The sequence below is a fragment of the Aspergillus aculeatinus genome (genome assembly GCF_003184765.1).
Source record: "Aspergillus aculeatinus CBS 121060 unplaced genomic scaffold BO66scaffold_48, whole genome shotgun sequence".
In the NCBI taxonomy this organism is placed as follows: domain Eukaryota; kingdom Fungi; phylum Ascomycota; class Eurotiomycetes; order Eurotiales; family Aspergillaceae; genus Aspergillus; species Aspergillus aculeatinus.
The window spans coordinates 105,168-119,670 of record NW_020291517.1 but is presented as its reverse complement, the minus strand read 5'-3'; the positions used below and the strand labels follow the sequence as shown (position 1 = coordinate 119,670).

General features: G+C 55.0%; 5 protein-coding genes across 5 annotated transcripts; 2 read left to right on the top strand and 3 right to left on the bottom strand.

Annotated features, from left to right (window-relative positions):
* The first annotated feature begins 1,655 nt into the window (after positions 1-1,655).
* Positions 1,656-2,945, top strand: BO66DRAFT_394418 (uncharacterized protein). Its single transcript, XM_025647990.1, has one exon. It carries the CDS (start codon positions 1,979-1,981, stop codon positions 2,693-2,695), a length of 717 nt encoding a protein of 238 aa, XP_025500510.1. The 5' UTR covers positions 1,656-1,978; the 3' UTR covers positions 2,696-2,945.
* Positions 2,816-6,155, bottom strand: cdc48 (AAA family ATPase CDC48). Its single transcript, XM_025647989.1, has 6 exons — positions 5,765-6,155; positions 5,680-5,707; positions 5,558-5,613; positions 5,241-5,490; positions 3,685-5,176; positions 2,816-3,635 (listed from the first exon to the last, which is right to left on the bottom strand). Exons 1-6 carry the CDS (start codon positions 5,812-5,814, stop codon positions 3,049-3,051), a joined length of 2,463 nt encoding a protein of 820 aa, XP_025500509.1. The 5' UTR covers positions 5,815-6,155; the 3' UTR covers positions 2,816-3,048.
* Positions 6,156-7,006: 851 nt separating this feature from the next.
* BO66DRAFT_169870 (gamma-glutamylcyclotransferase family protein) lies at positions 7,007-8,251 on the top strand. Its single transcript, XM_025642292.1, has 2 exons — positions 7,007-7,718; positions 7,773-8,251. Exons 1-2 carry the CDS (start codon positions 7,112-7,114, stop codon positions 7,847-7,849), a joined length of 684 nt encoding a protein of 227 aa, XP_025500508.1. The 5' UTR covers positions 7,007-7,111; the 3' UTR covers positions 7,850-8,251.
* An 11-nt stretch (positions 8,252-8,262) lies between these two features.
* Positions 8,263-9,834, bottom strand: BO66DRAFT_394415 (uncharacterized protein). The gene is made up of 2 exons (XM_025647988.1): positions 9,426-9,834; positions 8,263-9,344 (listed from the first exon to the last, which is right to left on the bottom strand). The coding sequence occupies exons 1-2, from the start codon at positions 9,662-9,664 to the stop codon at positions 8,546-8,548; spliced, it is 1,038 nt and encodes a 345-aa protein (XP_025500507.1). The 5' UTR covers positions 9,665-9,834; the 3' UTR covers positions 8,263-8,545.
* A 167-nt stretch (positions 9,835-10,001) lies between these two features.
* On the bottom strand, positions 10,002-13,033 carry BO66DRAFT_474025 (uncharacterized protein). The gene has a single exon (XM_025653104.1). The coding sequence runs from the start codon at positions 12,902-12,904 to the stop codon at positions 10,292-10,294; it is 2,613 nt and encodes an 870-aa protein (XP_025500506.1). The 5' UTR covers positions 12,905-13,033; the 3' UTR covers positions 10,002-10,291.
* Positions 13,034-14,503: the final 1,470 nt, after the last annotated feature.

Below are 14,503 nucleotides of genomic sequence, written 5' to 3'. Positions count from 1 at the left end.
TGGGTCCGGAGTCTGAGGACCTCGGAGTCGAGTTGGAGCCAATGTCTTTGATGGAGGGGCCGAGGGAAATAAACTCCTTCTAGAAGGTACGATCTGGGCCGTAGTTGAGGTCTGCGCTGCTCGTATTGATTATCATCCTCCAAGACAAGATTCTGGTAAAAATGAATGTGATTGTATCTGTAATCATCTACAAATGCCCGGCTACATTCGGAATCGTCGCTACGCTGCTGCACCTATGACTCCAGTGAACTACTAGTCACAGAGACCAAGTCCAGGCAGAAACATTGTACTGAAGTACAGTAGCCACCGTAGCCTTCATGCAAGGTGATCAAATTTTGTCTTTTTTTTCCCCTTCTCACGGGATCTCAATTCCGGATCTACTAGGCAGGCTGGATGGGTCACTGAACGTCAACATCAACGGTCACTGCACTAAAGCACCCCGACTAGGCTCCATAGTACACTTTCGCACCACCGACAGGGGTGGAAAAGACCCAACCCATCAACTCTCCACTTTAATCTACTCATCCTCCGTCGATGGAGTACTCAGACAGTACTGACTTCCGAAAAAAGTCCATTCAACGGTCTCCATCCCGAGCAATCCCTTCCTCCACCGTCGTCGTCGGGAACAAACCCATTTCCCCCGACCGGAACATCTTGCATCAATCTCCTGTGGATATCTGCACGGCACTGTATACACATAGTCCAGTACATACACCTTGCCACCAAAGATCAGCCTTTACCCACCACCTTTTGGCAAGCCGAGCAAGGGGAGCTTCGGATGGAGGTCGCACAAGCGTCTAAACCGACATTACACGAACATGTGGTGGCCCCCCCCCCCCCCAGCCATCGCGGCACGCTGCCTCGCAGCCCCGATCAAATCGTCTGGCGGCTTTCAGCATGGAATACCATGACCACGAACCAGTGTTATCGATAGGTAAGGTTTTCCTGGGTATAGTGGAGCCAGCCCTCTCCTGCAAGCCGGCGACTGTAGTACGTAAGGTCGAGATCAAGGGTGTACTTAGTATCTCCGGCGCAATGATTGCATCGTGGTCTTGGTGCCCCCCCCCCTCCCAGCCGGCGACTGGGCGCTACCGGGGGGCAATGGCAACGATGTGCTATTATTATCGCGGTACCCTGATTGAAGCCTTGGGCAGGGTATGTCCGGGCAGGGTTGTGCGTGGACCGGTGCAGGGTTAGATTGTCGATCTGTGAATGAGTGTGCAATGCTGTGTGTTGAGACTGCAACTTCAAGACAGCTTGAACCGGATTGTAACACCAGGGACAATCAACAATGACAATAGGGATGTAGGGTAGTCACTGGCGGCATATATATTCTAATCACAACCACTAATTCACCAAATGCATGGGGAACTTGAAGCAACTGGGTCAATTAATTTCCAGCTGCTATCCAAAAGTCTACATTAAGCCAAACATTCATACTCCATATTCTAGATTGCATCGCGCCTGTTTTGACTGAAAAGTACCATACAAGTAAAGACACAAGCGCCGGGACTGAACCGTCCATCGGCGGGTAAGTTAGAGGATCTATCTGATCTGAGTGAGTGTGAGTGACTGACTGACGGGTTATCCGCTCCGGACTGGAGCCAGCCCAGCCCAGCCCAGCCCATGCCATGCCATCTTCTCCGCCGCCCGCAGCAGCCCGCAGCGCAATTCCCCCTCCGACCTGACCTCAACCCGTTTGTACAGTACTGATGTACATAGTACAGCACACGACCCCTCAACCCACTGCCAAGATACACAAATACCCTCCTGCAACAAACAAGTCCACCTTATCTACAGCCCACCACCTTCAAAGACGATCACCCTAAACTCCCCCCCTCGAACCACGCCACCTCCACCACCGCCGCCACCATCACCAACAGAAACCCCTCTCCCCACAATCTACAGTACTGCACAACCTCAACCTCAACCTCAACCTCAACCTCAACCTCCACATCCAAACCACAGCACGAGAACAATGACAACCAACCCCCGCCCCTCCCCACCCACCACCCCAAGCGACCTCGAAACCGACCTCCTCACGCACCTGCTCACCACCCCGGCCCTCGACGACCTCCACAGCACGCTCCTCGCCGCCCTGCAGCGCACGGGGTGGACCGAGAAGATCCGGCGCCTAGCCCAGGAGCTACTCCGCGGGGGACGGTGCGAGCGGTTCGACGAGGTCATCGAAGCGGTGGTCGCCTCCGCCGAGGGGCGACGTCATCCGTCCCTCCTTGCCGCGCCCGGCAAGAAAAAAAACGGTGCTGCCGCCATTAAAGACGAAGATGACGACGACGATGACGACGTCCACGCGAACGGGAAGAAAAGCGGCAACAACACCAATAACAACGGCGGTAATGCAAACAACGCAGCGTATTTCGAGACGGTGGATGTGCGGATCCCCTCCGCGGTCGTCGAGCAGGGCGTGCGCGCGATCAAGGAGGTTCTGCGCGAGGTGGTGGTGCTCGAGGGGGATGGGGATGGGGTCGGGGATTCTTCTTCGTCTGCCGCCGCCGGGGATGGCGGGGATAAGGAGAAGGAGAAGGAGAAGGAGCACACCACCACGACCACGAAGACGCCAGGGCCGAAGGATCGCGTGAAGGGGGTGAAGAATGGGGAGAGTAATGGGTCCGGGGCCAGCGGAAGTCCCGTCAAGAAAGGGGAGAAGAAGATGAAGCCGAAGCAGGGGAAATAAAGGGATCTGCGGGCTTTTCTTCTGTCTGTCTTATATTTTGATAAAAGGTGGGAGTTGGTGTTGGTGGACATTCGTCTGGCGTTTGGATGGGTTTCGGATGGGGACTCCTCCCTCGGTGTTATCAGGGTTGGCATTGCATTTTCTAGATACCAAATTCTACTACTTCGTTCCACACCCAACGGAATCAATCATCGCAGCAACTTCTTGGCTATTAGATGGATCAGAACTATCTTAGCACCCAGAATAATAAGAAATGGCCACAAAAGTACTTGTCAACCAACGTGATTTAGTCGAGGCTCACCCCGCTGATCTAACTAAGTGCGCATAGGAAACAAAGCATGAAAAGATACAGTTTAGTCGTAGAGGCTGTCGTCATTGCCGGCTTCGCCAAAAGTGTTGTTGTCCGCCACCTCACCCGAGGAAGGGAAGCGGAAGAAGGTGCTGCCGCCAGAGTTCTTCAAGCTCTGCGCGAAAGCCTCGTAGCGGCGGATCTCCACATCGCTAACCGACTTTCTGGCCGACTTCATCGCCTCCTCGAAGTGGGCACGGGTCAGCTCCGGCACGGGGTCCTCCTCCTCAAGCTCCTCGTCCTCCATCTTGACGTCCTCACCCTGGGCCTCGCGCTGCTTCTGGCGGTCGATGTCGGCGCTGATCGACTGCTTGATGGCGAGCTTGACAGCACGTTGAGTAACGAAGCCAAGATCGGCACCGGAGAAGCCGTGGGTCTTGCTGGCAATGAAGGAGATGTCGACATCAGGAGCAACGGGCGTCTTGCGCAGCTGGGCCTTAAGAATGCTCTCACGGGAGGCCTGGTCGGGCAGGGGAACGTAGACCAGAGTATCCAGACGACCCGGACGGACCAGGGCAGCGTCCAGCTGCTCGGGTCTATTCGTAGCACCGATGACGAAGACGTTCTTCTTGGAGGTCATACCATCCATTTCTGAGACGAGTTAGCTAGGGACCCTTGAAGCAAAGGCGAAATAACTTACCGGTTAGGAGCTGGTTGACCACACGGTCGGAAGCACCACCAGCGTCGCCGACGGATCCACCACGGGACTTGGCAATGGAATCCAACTCATCGAGGAAGACGACGCAAGGGGCGGCGGCACGAGCCTTGTCGAAGATGTCACGGATGTTGCTCTCCGACTCACCGAACCACATGCTCAGCAACTCAGGACCCTTGACGGAAATGAAGTTGGCAGCGCACTCGTTGGCCACGGCCTTGGCCAGCATGGTCTTACCAGTACCAGGGGGGCCATAGAACAGCACACCGCGGGAAGGAGAAAGACCGAACTTCTGGAACTTCTCGGGGTGGTCGACAGGGTACTGGACGCTCTCGATAAGCTCGCGCTTGACCTCCTCGAGACCACCAATGTCCTCCCAACGGACGTTGGGGACCTCGACGACGGCAACCTCGCGCAGAGCGGAGGGGTTGGAGACACCAAGAGCGTAACGGAAGTTCTCCATGGTGACACCAAGAGAGTCGAGGACCTCAGCGTCAATGGTATCCTCATCCAAGTCAATCAGGTCCATCTTCTCACGGATCTGCTGCATGGCGGCCTCAGAGCAGAGCGAAGCAAGATCGGAACCGACGTAACCGTGGGTCTCAGCAGCGATCGTCTCCAAGTCGACATCATCACCCAGCTTCATGTTCTTGGTGTGGATCGACAGAATCTCGAGACGGCCGGTAGGGTCGGGGATGCCGATGTCGACCTCACGATCGAAACGACCGAAACGACGAAGGGCAGGGTCGATGGAGTTGGGGCGGTTGGTGGCGGCCATCACAACGACGTTCGAGCGGGCTTTCATACCGTCCATGAGGGTGAGGAGCTGGGAGACAACACGGCGTTCGACTTCTCCGTTGGTCTTCTCACGCTTGGGGGCGATGGAATCGATTTCATCGATGAAGATGATGGCGGGGGAGTTCTTCTCGGCCTCCTCGAAAGCCTTACGCAGGTTCGACTCGGACTCACCAGCCATCTTGGACATGATCTCGGGACCGTTGATCAGGAAGAAGAAGGCACCGGTCTCGTTGGCAACAGCACGAGCCATCAGAGTCTTACCAGTACCGGGAGGGCCGTACATCAGGATACCACGAGGGGGCTTGATACCGATGGACTTGAAGAGCTGGGGGTGACGCAGGGGCAATTCGACCAACTCGCGGATCTGAGCCATCTGCTTGCGGCAGCCACCAATGTCATCGTAACCGACCTCGTTGAGGTTGCCCTCCTCGTCTTCACGCTGGATGGGCTCGCCCTCGCAGTGGATGATCGTGTCCTGGGCCACAATACCGTACTCTGGGGGATCGACCTCAACAACCTTGAACTCCACCTGTCTCATACCTCCTCGTACTGTAAACAGATCTCCCTGTCGGACGGGTCTGTAGGCTTCGCGGAAGTAGGGGGCAAGGTAGACGTCGAAGAGGGAGCCGGTCAGGCCCTCAACGGTGTCGGCAATAGGAAGGACGGCAATACGCTTGGCCTAAAACACAAAGAAGCCGCGGTTAGCCACCAACCACCGTCTGCTCTCGTTGGGCAGGACTCACATATTTGATGTCGGGGCAAGGGTGGACGGTGATCATGTCGCCGTGCTTGACACGGAGGTTGTGTCTGACGACACGGTTGATGCGAGCGCTGCCGTCATCGAGATCATCATCCGCCAAGACAATCAGAACCGTGTCCTTGCGCTTCTTGCCCTTGACAAGGACGGTATCACCGCGGAAGAGCTGGAGGGTCTCCATCGTGTTGTTGGAGAGGGCAATAACGGAGTTATCATCATTGACGGCATCGGTAACACTATTGACACACACACGTCAGTATCCCAGCCCCCGCTCCACAGAACAAATGACGCAGGCAAACTCACATCAGAGAGTTGGGCTTCTTCTTCTTCTTGAGGATAGCGGTCGAGGTGTCGAGCTCCTAACAACGAGAACAAGTCAATATCACCAACAAGGTCCCTGCGGAGTCTGAAGGCAAAGTCTTTACCTCTTTCTTCTCGGCGCCCGAGGGGTCACTATGATGCATTAGCATGCGGGGCAAGACTGGAAATCTTGATAAATTGGGGACCTACTTGAGGTTGACCCTCTTCTTGTCGTGGGTGTGGTCTGGCTCTGCGCTCATCTTGATGGAGTGTGAAGAAAGGCGCGTAAAGCAACGTAGTCACTGGGAAAGGTAGCAAGGACTGTTGCCGTACCGGATTAGGCGAGCTCGGTAACAGGCACGGAGGAAAGTGAAGATAAGGAAAGGAAGAAAGAGAAAGAGATCTCAGCAGACAGCAGGAAATGTCTGAGAGATGGCGCAATTTGGGGGGAGAGATGCAAAAGTGATAGAGCAGAATAGGTGGGTGAGTTTGGTGGGTGGAGAGAGGGAGATGGGGGAAGTGAGATTGAGTTGTAGGTTGGCAGAAGAGCTCCGGGTTGTTAAGAGGTGACGATAGCGCCAGGGCCTGTTCGGGAACTGATGACTTAAGCTGTTTGCAGAGATTCCTGAATCCTGAGCCACCCAAACACCCACCGCCTACTAATACCGCCTGCCGCCACCGCCTCGGGGGGGAGAAGAACCGCATGGAAGCCGGTCGTATCCACAATGATCATCAGTCTCTGGCCCCTTCTTTGCTTTGGGTGCTTGATAAGCCCGGGGAAGCTCTTCGAACTAGCGATCTGATGACTGGCTAACTAGTGTCTGAAGCGGTCGATCTGGTCTTTTCTGTTGGCTTTGACATTCAGAGGTGCCAATGGGGCTGCTGTGTTGATGCCTCAGGCATGACGCGATGTATCGTGCCGTGGCCTTAGGCATCATGGGCGATCTATCACATCAAGATGGCCTCTGTTCAACCAGCTTAACAAGCTGATACTCATCCAGTGGCAAAGTAAGAACAGTTCGCCTCACTGAACTCTTGTTCTGGATCTTTGTCACGTTGTTCTCTAAGTTGCCTGAGGATATCATGTCGAATCATTCAGTGTTCACAGCAACTCTGACAATACCCCTACTCTCAGTAAGTTAGCAAAAGAACAAGATTTGAAGCGAATCAATCACAGAGAAGAACAGAATCATAGCTAACAGACTCACTAGCTCTACTTGACACTGCGACCTTATGGCTGTTTTACCAGTTCAGTGTGTGCCAAAGTCACGTGGTCTGGTGAATGTACCAGCCCATCGCCCCAGTATAGCATCAAGGAAGACTTCACCAGCGCACGCACGCAGTGAGAGCGCTGCCTACAGCCATGCGGGTCAACTTCACACTCGCCGACTAAGCGACGACATCATAGCTCCTCATGGTGTCGCATTCGGTAACACGATGGCACCCCATCCTCCAACTTCACATCCTCACCTTCCTTCTCCCCACCGACTATCCCCAGTACCTTTGTATCTCTATCCCTCTCTTTGAAAACCTGTATTTGTGCGTGAAAGACCCAAGATGAGCAGCCGTCCTAGCGCCACCAACCGCCGCCCTAGCACCGTCCGCAATATGGAGTGCTTCACTTGGTACCCCGACAACTACAATGTCGCGTATCAGAACCAGCTCAACATGACCCAGCTGCACCAGCTTCTGGCGGACGAGGACCAGCGCGTCATCTTCGTCTACGGCTGTCTCAAGCTTCCCACCGTCCTGCGCGCCTATTGTGACCAACCGAACAGTCTGCAGTTTGCCCGTAGGATGCAGCCGGCCCGGGCGGTGGGGTACAGGCTGTACGAGCGGACTCCCAACGGCGCCCCGTTCATGGTGTTCACCGGACAGGAGCACGATGTTGTCGAAGGCATGGTTGTGTTCGCGATTGACCACGAGGACGCCATCACCATGATGCACGGTGAGAGCGGCGGGATGGACGCCTGTCTGATCGAAATCGAGGCGGTCATCATTGAGGACGGCTCCGGCCTGGCCGATCGCTGGGTCGAGGTGACCTACGCTTTGAAGGTGCACGCCCTAGTCTGGAACCGCAGTCTGGAGGGGATGCAATGGAAGGGGGTCACCGATTGGGCCGTCGACCTGTTTCTGCGCTCCGAGCATTATGACAAGTTCGTAAGTCTGTCGCTGACTTTCCGTTGGTGCGATATCCTCTAATATCAGATGGCCACAGAGACGTCCCGGCGAGCTCGTGTCGGAGGAAACCATCGACCCGGTGTTTCGCCTCTAAGCTCCAACTCTCGGCTCTAGCTTTTGAATGTCGCTGGGTCAGGTACAACTTCATTGGATGCGTGCATAACTACTGGTTTAAGATCTGACTGCTTTCCCATCATCGGTCTGCGACCTTTCTTCGAGATAACTTCCACATATCTTATCTGACATTTCTACCTCCGGGTCTGCGACCTATCCCTTATCCCCATTGCCACGGGTTGACTCTGCATGGCGTTTGATACTCATTTACGCTACGATGCGATACGATTTGATGACGATTTGATGCTCATTCACGATGTGATGACGCTTACGATGATGATAACGACATTGGCACGATCTGACGACTGCTGATTCTTAGCGACACCTGATTTTTATCTATCGCATGACGTGACGGGGCATCTTGGGAGTTTTCGGGGTGGCTCAGTTTGCTTGCGCTTCTTTCCCTTGTTTCATGATCTATCCGCCTTCGAGGCCACAACGACCGAGCATCTAGCTCTAGCTGTAAATTGGATTTGGTATTTGGTGTGTTAGCTTGGATCCTATCCTGTATTTAGGCATCTAGCATGACAACCCCAATGAATACGCTTATCCAGGAATTCTATCGTCTAAGCCAAGCCATCGCGAAGCGAGCAAAGAAAAGTAACCCGAGGTAACCAAATCTGGAAGTCTAACCAACCATCGAGAATTCTACAAAGCCCAAATACCTCAACCTCAACCTCAACCTCAACCCCAAACCTACGTAGTAGTCCGCCCCCACGAATCCCAGACCTCCCAGGCCCCGGCCATAAAACTCACCAACCCGGTCAACTGCTCCGGGAACCCGATCCCCCCCTCAAAGCACCAATGCAAGCACAACGGCGCCCAGCACACATTATTCACGAGACTCTTCCTCCACGCGCGGATCTCCCGGGCGCCTTCTGCTTCCGCCGACCCCTCCTTCCGCCCCTCCTGATGCTGTCGCTTCCGCCGCAACCGCAGACTCCTCTCCCGCGCCAGCACGAAGAACTGCAAGAAGATATGCCCGAACCAGGCGCGCGTGCTCCACAGATCCCACTGCACGATGCCGCCCCACCGGTCGATGAGCCGGCGGCTGAGGATCCCCTTCGCGGCGAGGTAGCTTCCGTTCTCGAGGAGCTGGTAGATCACGTTGACCAGGACCTGGAGGAGGGTGAGGATGTACAGCGTGCGGTCTTGGGGCGGGGAGCGCAGGGTCGCGGCGCCCCAGGTCCAGAGCGGGAGGAGGCCGAGGAGGCGCAGGGTGTATCGGGTTTCGGACATGAGGGAGGAGAGGGCGAGGAGGGGGGGTTTGTTTGGTGTGCTTGGTGAGGTGGTGGGTGGTGGCGGCGCGGAGGGGGTAGGCTTGGAGGGGGAGTGTTGGGCGAGATGGCGCTGCTGACGACGGAGACGCGCGAGGAGGCTTAGACGGGTTTGGAAGGCGAGCCAGGGCGCCGAGGCGAGGAGGTGGTGCAGGGCGTGCGAGAGGTAGCCTGTTACGGCGAGGACGCGTTCGGTGCCGGCTGCTGTGGTGGTGAGTCTGTCGTTGTTAGTATGGAGTGTACGGTTGGAGGAGCGGTGGCTTGTGTTCTGGGAAGGATCGGAGAGGGCGGGGACCTACTTGTCGAGTCGCTCGATGGTGGTATCGGTTGCTCGAAGGGCTGCCAGCAGCTGACGACGAGCATGGAGGAGAGAGGAAGCTGATTGTGCTTTTGGTTTGAGTTGTGGTGGTGGTGAGGATCCCCGCGTTGGGTCTGAGGACGGCGATTTCCCCTCATCTTCTTGTGCTGGTGGTGGTGGTGGTGATGATGGTGCGCTCTCACTTGGAGCTGGTTCAGTGGTAACTTCGGGGTCTGCCATATTGTCTGGTGTATCCAGCGTCAGTCATCGCCAGCAGACCTCCAGGAGGGTCGGATGGAAGGGGGGTGGACTGGAAGAGTACTATATAGACCAGGCGGTCATCTGCATCTGATCAGCCGTCGGTGCTTGGCGCGCGTGCCGAGGTTCGGAATTGGCTCGGAATGGGAAAGTCGATGGAGTTTGGAGTTGAACCGCGGGTCATTTTTGTTGATGAGATTAGATAACTATCCTGCCTGCCCCATTCAGTCGGTCATACCAGATAAAGGGTGGAATGGGTGGGTTTAGCGCCGCTGTTCGGTTTACGTAGTTCGCTAATTGATACACTAACTTGCTGTTGACCTTTCCTTGACTTCATAATTTCATTTCCATCATGATCATGTAGCTCTGGCGACAACTCCTGCGGGAAATTTCATTCCATGCTCACTAAATCTTCCGTAGATTTCCAAGTACTCTTACAGCACAACATGTGAAATGTTACCCCGACCACACAACCTCCCCACTTCAAGTCCTAGCTCAACGTCCCAGCACCAACATGACAAACCACTTCAGCGACCACGGCACATTCAGTGGAGACAAGAGCCTTATAGTTCACCCCAAGAAGAGGTCACTTCAAGCGCTCTTCCCCCGTCACAATATCAAGATTGGGTCAACCAAATCCGAGTCGTCCGAGCCAACCGAGTCCTCCGAGTCACTCATCCCTTCGTAGCACTCATCGCCCCTTTCAACGCGCTCCAGTTTCCCTTTACCCTTATCTTTACTTGCTTCTCCCTCAGTATTCACCTCCTCGCTAGCCTCCACCTCAGTCTCCACTTCCTCGCTGACCTCCTCCTCCTCCTCGAACTCCTCCTCCTCACTACTATCCCCATCCTCACTATGAGACTCCTCTTCCCAAGGCTCCACCTCTTCAATGACCGGCATGACATCCTCCCAGACGTGGAGACCTGAATTAATACAGCGCTCGCGACCCACCATCTGCCCAAACCGGAACACCTCGCGCTCCTCTCGCACCTCTTCCGGGTCCGCAGCCATGAGGTATCCGGGGGCCATGGGGAAGGGACAGGGGCCGCGCGGGCCACGAGGGCAGGGCGGCTGTTCCACCTGTCTGCGACGCCGCCAAAGGAACTCGCCATATCTCCTCTTCCGCAGTGTCGTGCGCAAGTGATTCCCGATATTGATCCAGACGGAGGAAGCCTCAGCACTGTAATCCCTCGGCGAGGGCGTCAGGCTGCGTCCGAGGGGTTTGAGGATGGCCTGTAGCCTGGCGCGCGCTCGCTGCAGCCGGTTGACCGGGGGTGGATAGTAGCTTGCGTTGGCGGGGTGGGAGGAGAGGGGTCCGTGGAATTGGCGGGGGGTTGCTGTTGCTGTTGCTCTTGCTGTTACTGGGTAGGAGGGTAATCCGGTTGTGGATGAGGATAATGCTTGACTTGTTGGAGGTGGAGGGTGGGGCAGGTGGTGTGGGGACTGCGATGCACTGTTGTGTCGGGCGACGGGGTAGGTGGGTAGCACTGATGGAGATCGGTTGCTGAAATCTCCTGTGGGTGAGGAGGCATACGAAGACTGGGAGCCAGAGCTGGTAGCATCACTGGTCGATGTCGACATGTATGACGGTAGATTCACTGTCGACCTGGACGCAGGGCTTGTCACTCTCGAGGCAGAAGAGGAGCTCTGAGATGTAGACCCGGTGGCTGCGTTTGGGAGATAGGATGATAAGCGGGCTACGCCACGATAGCTCGACACGGCATTTCGTGCGGGCTGCGACTCGCCTCCATAGTATCGGGGCACCGGAGGAGGAGTGGGGGATGGGTTGGGTCGCTGCCCTAGATTGGAGACGAACACTGCGTTCACGACCACCCGCTCGCCCAAGTTGAAGGCACCCGGGGCTGGGAATTCGGGTCTACACACTGCGTCGATGCTGTCCCATGCTCGTTCCATGTGTGCAGGGACGCAGCGATGACAAGCCCGCCACTTGCAATGTGGGATAGACTGTAGTGGGAAAGCTGAAGTGTCAGAGTCTGCGACTGGAAGCACGCCTTGAGTAGTAGAGTCTGGACTGCGACGGACATTCTGCGGAATATCCTCTCCATGCTTCACTTGTCCGGCAGTGGATGAAGCATTGGTAGCGTTCGAGTTACGGCTCTGCTGAACATCTTCAATCAGCTGAACATGGGGGCCATCATCGTCATCGGAGTCAGTATTCTGCTCCTCCGCTCTGTGCATGGAAGGGAAGACGGTGACCCTCGAATCACGTTCGTTGTAGGCAACTCTCTCTTCGTACGCCCGACGAAAGACAGTGAGTTTCTGTTCGAGCAGTGTCTCCTTCTGCGCATCCGTGTACTTCCCAGCCTTAATAGCGTCGACCATCCACGAACTTAGCACCTCACCGTCTCTGGTACCATTCGGGTCCCCGAAACCGGGCTCGTCCACGGAGCACTGATACAGCCAGCCGAGCGCCGGTCTACGGCCGCAGCGGTCACACACTTCGTTTGGATCCACGAGGGGCACCCGGTCCATTTTGCCATGTTTACACGAGCGGAGCCCCCATGGACGATCGTCTTCCACTGCCTGGTTCACGGGCCCATAGAAGATCGGGTCTCGGTCTCGGTCGATACGAGCGAGGATTACTCTTGCGATCGCCGTTCGATTGACGCCGTTGGCTTGATTGTGACTACCTGCGGTAGATGGCGGCTTGGCTCTCGCGGTGCTGTTGTTTGCGGGGCCGGGCGACAGGACCGAATCTCGCTCGAACAGCGGCTCTGTTATTCCTCTGATAGAGCTGGATGGACTGTTAGTATGGACGTAGGCACTGGTTGTGGAGGGTAGAGGGTTGGCTTGGGCGGGATAATACCTTAGAGACGAAGAACGAGGACAGCTTGTGACGCGCTCTGCAAAGTGCAAGCTTGTCTCGAAGTCACGGCCAGTCCATGGTCTCTGACTCTGAAGAGGGTCGGTCTCCTCAAGCTCTGAAGGCTCAGAGGCGGGGACATGATTGTGCTCGGTTGCTTCGGCCGGTTCCTGTTGCTCGGGGCTATGCTCGATGGCTCTCTCAGCACTACCCACGCGGTTGTTCTCGACAGATGCAACTTCTACAGAGACATGGAGCTCAGACTCTTGGTCATGTGGAGTATCTGCGGGATGAGATGGATCATGGTCAGATAGTGTTGCCGGGATCTCCGCTGAGGTGTCCATGTTGGACGAGGAGTCCGGCTCTGTGTTGGACTTGCTTGCCGAAAGCCTTTTCATTTCTTCTGCGTGAGAACAGTGCTGGAGGCTTTACAGGATGGAGAAGACGTGTGAGCCGCCTACTGGATAGCTAACTGAGGTGTATCTATTCCGTGATCTGAGAACGCTAGATAGCAAAGGACAAGAAGCATGGACGTATGAACACGAAAGGGAGAGAGAAAGCAGAGAACAGCAGAAAATGAGATAGCTAGCTAGAACACGCTCATGTTCACCAGTGAACGTAACATTGCGTCGGGGCAGATGGGAATCGTCGGGGGCGACCCTCTGTTTTGTTGGGATGTGCATAATGTCGCTCTGGCTGACCTGAGCGCAAAAGAGAAAGCGCAAATACCAAGGCGAGCGCAGTCTGAGCAGAAGCTCACATGGTTGCCGATAGCCCTAGTTCTCTGATGGATGAAGTCACAGCAGTGCAGTGGTAGACTATACTTGGCCAATGCACTGGCTATCGATCTTGAGATACAAAGAAAGTATACTGAATTCTTCTCTAGGAAACTCTTTGGCATTGGACTTGGTTACATTTACCTACATGTCTGTTAGTACATGAGCCTGGATTTCTTGGAAGAAGGGGTTGAAGTACAGATATAGTATCTAGGAGCAGAACAGCCCTGCCTGGGGGTGGTTATCACCTTCAGTCAACATCAACGGCCTGCACTTATCCGAAATAGGCTGACCTTTCCGAGCTCATCCTGGTATTACTGCACCTGAGAGTTCTGATGAAGACCGTGCAAGATGTTTCCAGTCATTGTTAGCTGCAACAAACTGCGAAAGAACAAAACATCTAAACATCTTGATTGTTTTTATAGATGAAGATACAGAAGCAAAGTTAGTAGTGGTGATGGTGGAGTACCTGCGGTAGTTGTTATGTACATAGTCGGAGGTGACCGAAGGACCGCGGCGGAATCCCTACCGAGCTGAGCTGATCTTACCGTACTGTACTCCGTACTGTACGGAGGCCTTACCTACTCAAAACAGGTATAAAGTTGACGCGAGGTCCATTTGTTCTGTAACTTCTGTTCCATTTGCCGACCTCGTGGCCGGTTTGACCTTCCAGTTTCCCACTGACTGCCACTGACTGCCACTGACTGTCTCTCTCCTCCTCCGACTTCGCCCTCACCTTCGCCCTCACCCTCCTCCAGCTTCAAACTGAATTGTATTTGTTGTCATTCTGCTTATTTCCCTTCAGAATCTTGGGTCTACTTCCACTTCTACTACTACTACTACTACTACTACTACTACATTTTCCCAACGGGTGTTTCCATTGTGACAGTACAAGCAATTGACTGACGTGTGCTGGTTCCAATCGATTGGAGTTGTAACCTCGGTAAGCACTGATTTATTACCAGCCTTTGAACCACCTGAACCACCTGAACCACCTGAACCAACCCATCGGCTTCCAGCCTCCTCATCGCGGGCCATTTCCCTCTTCCTCCTCCTCCACTTCAGCCGATAAACAAACCAACCCCTGGTTCGACCCTCTCTTGCGCGGGACGCCCATCCGACCATTTGCCTGCCAATTTCCCTTTCCCCCCCCCCCCAGTCTGTCCCCCAACAATACCCACTCACTCACCACACCTTATTCTATCCGCATCCCTCCGTTGC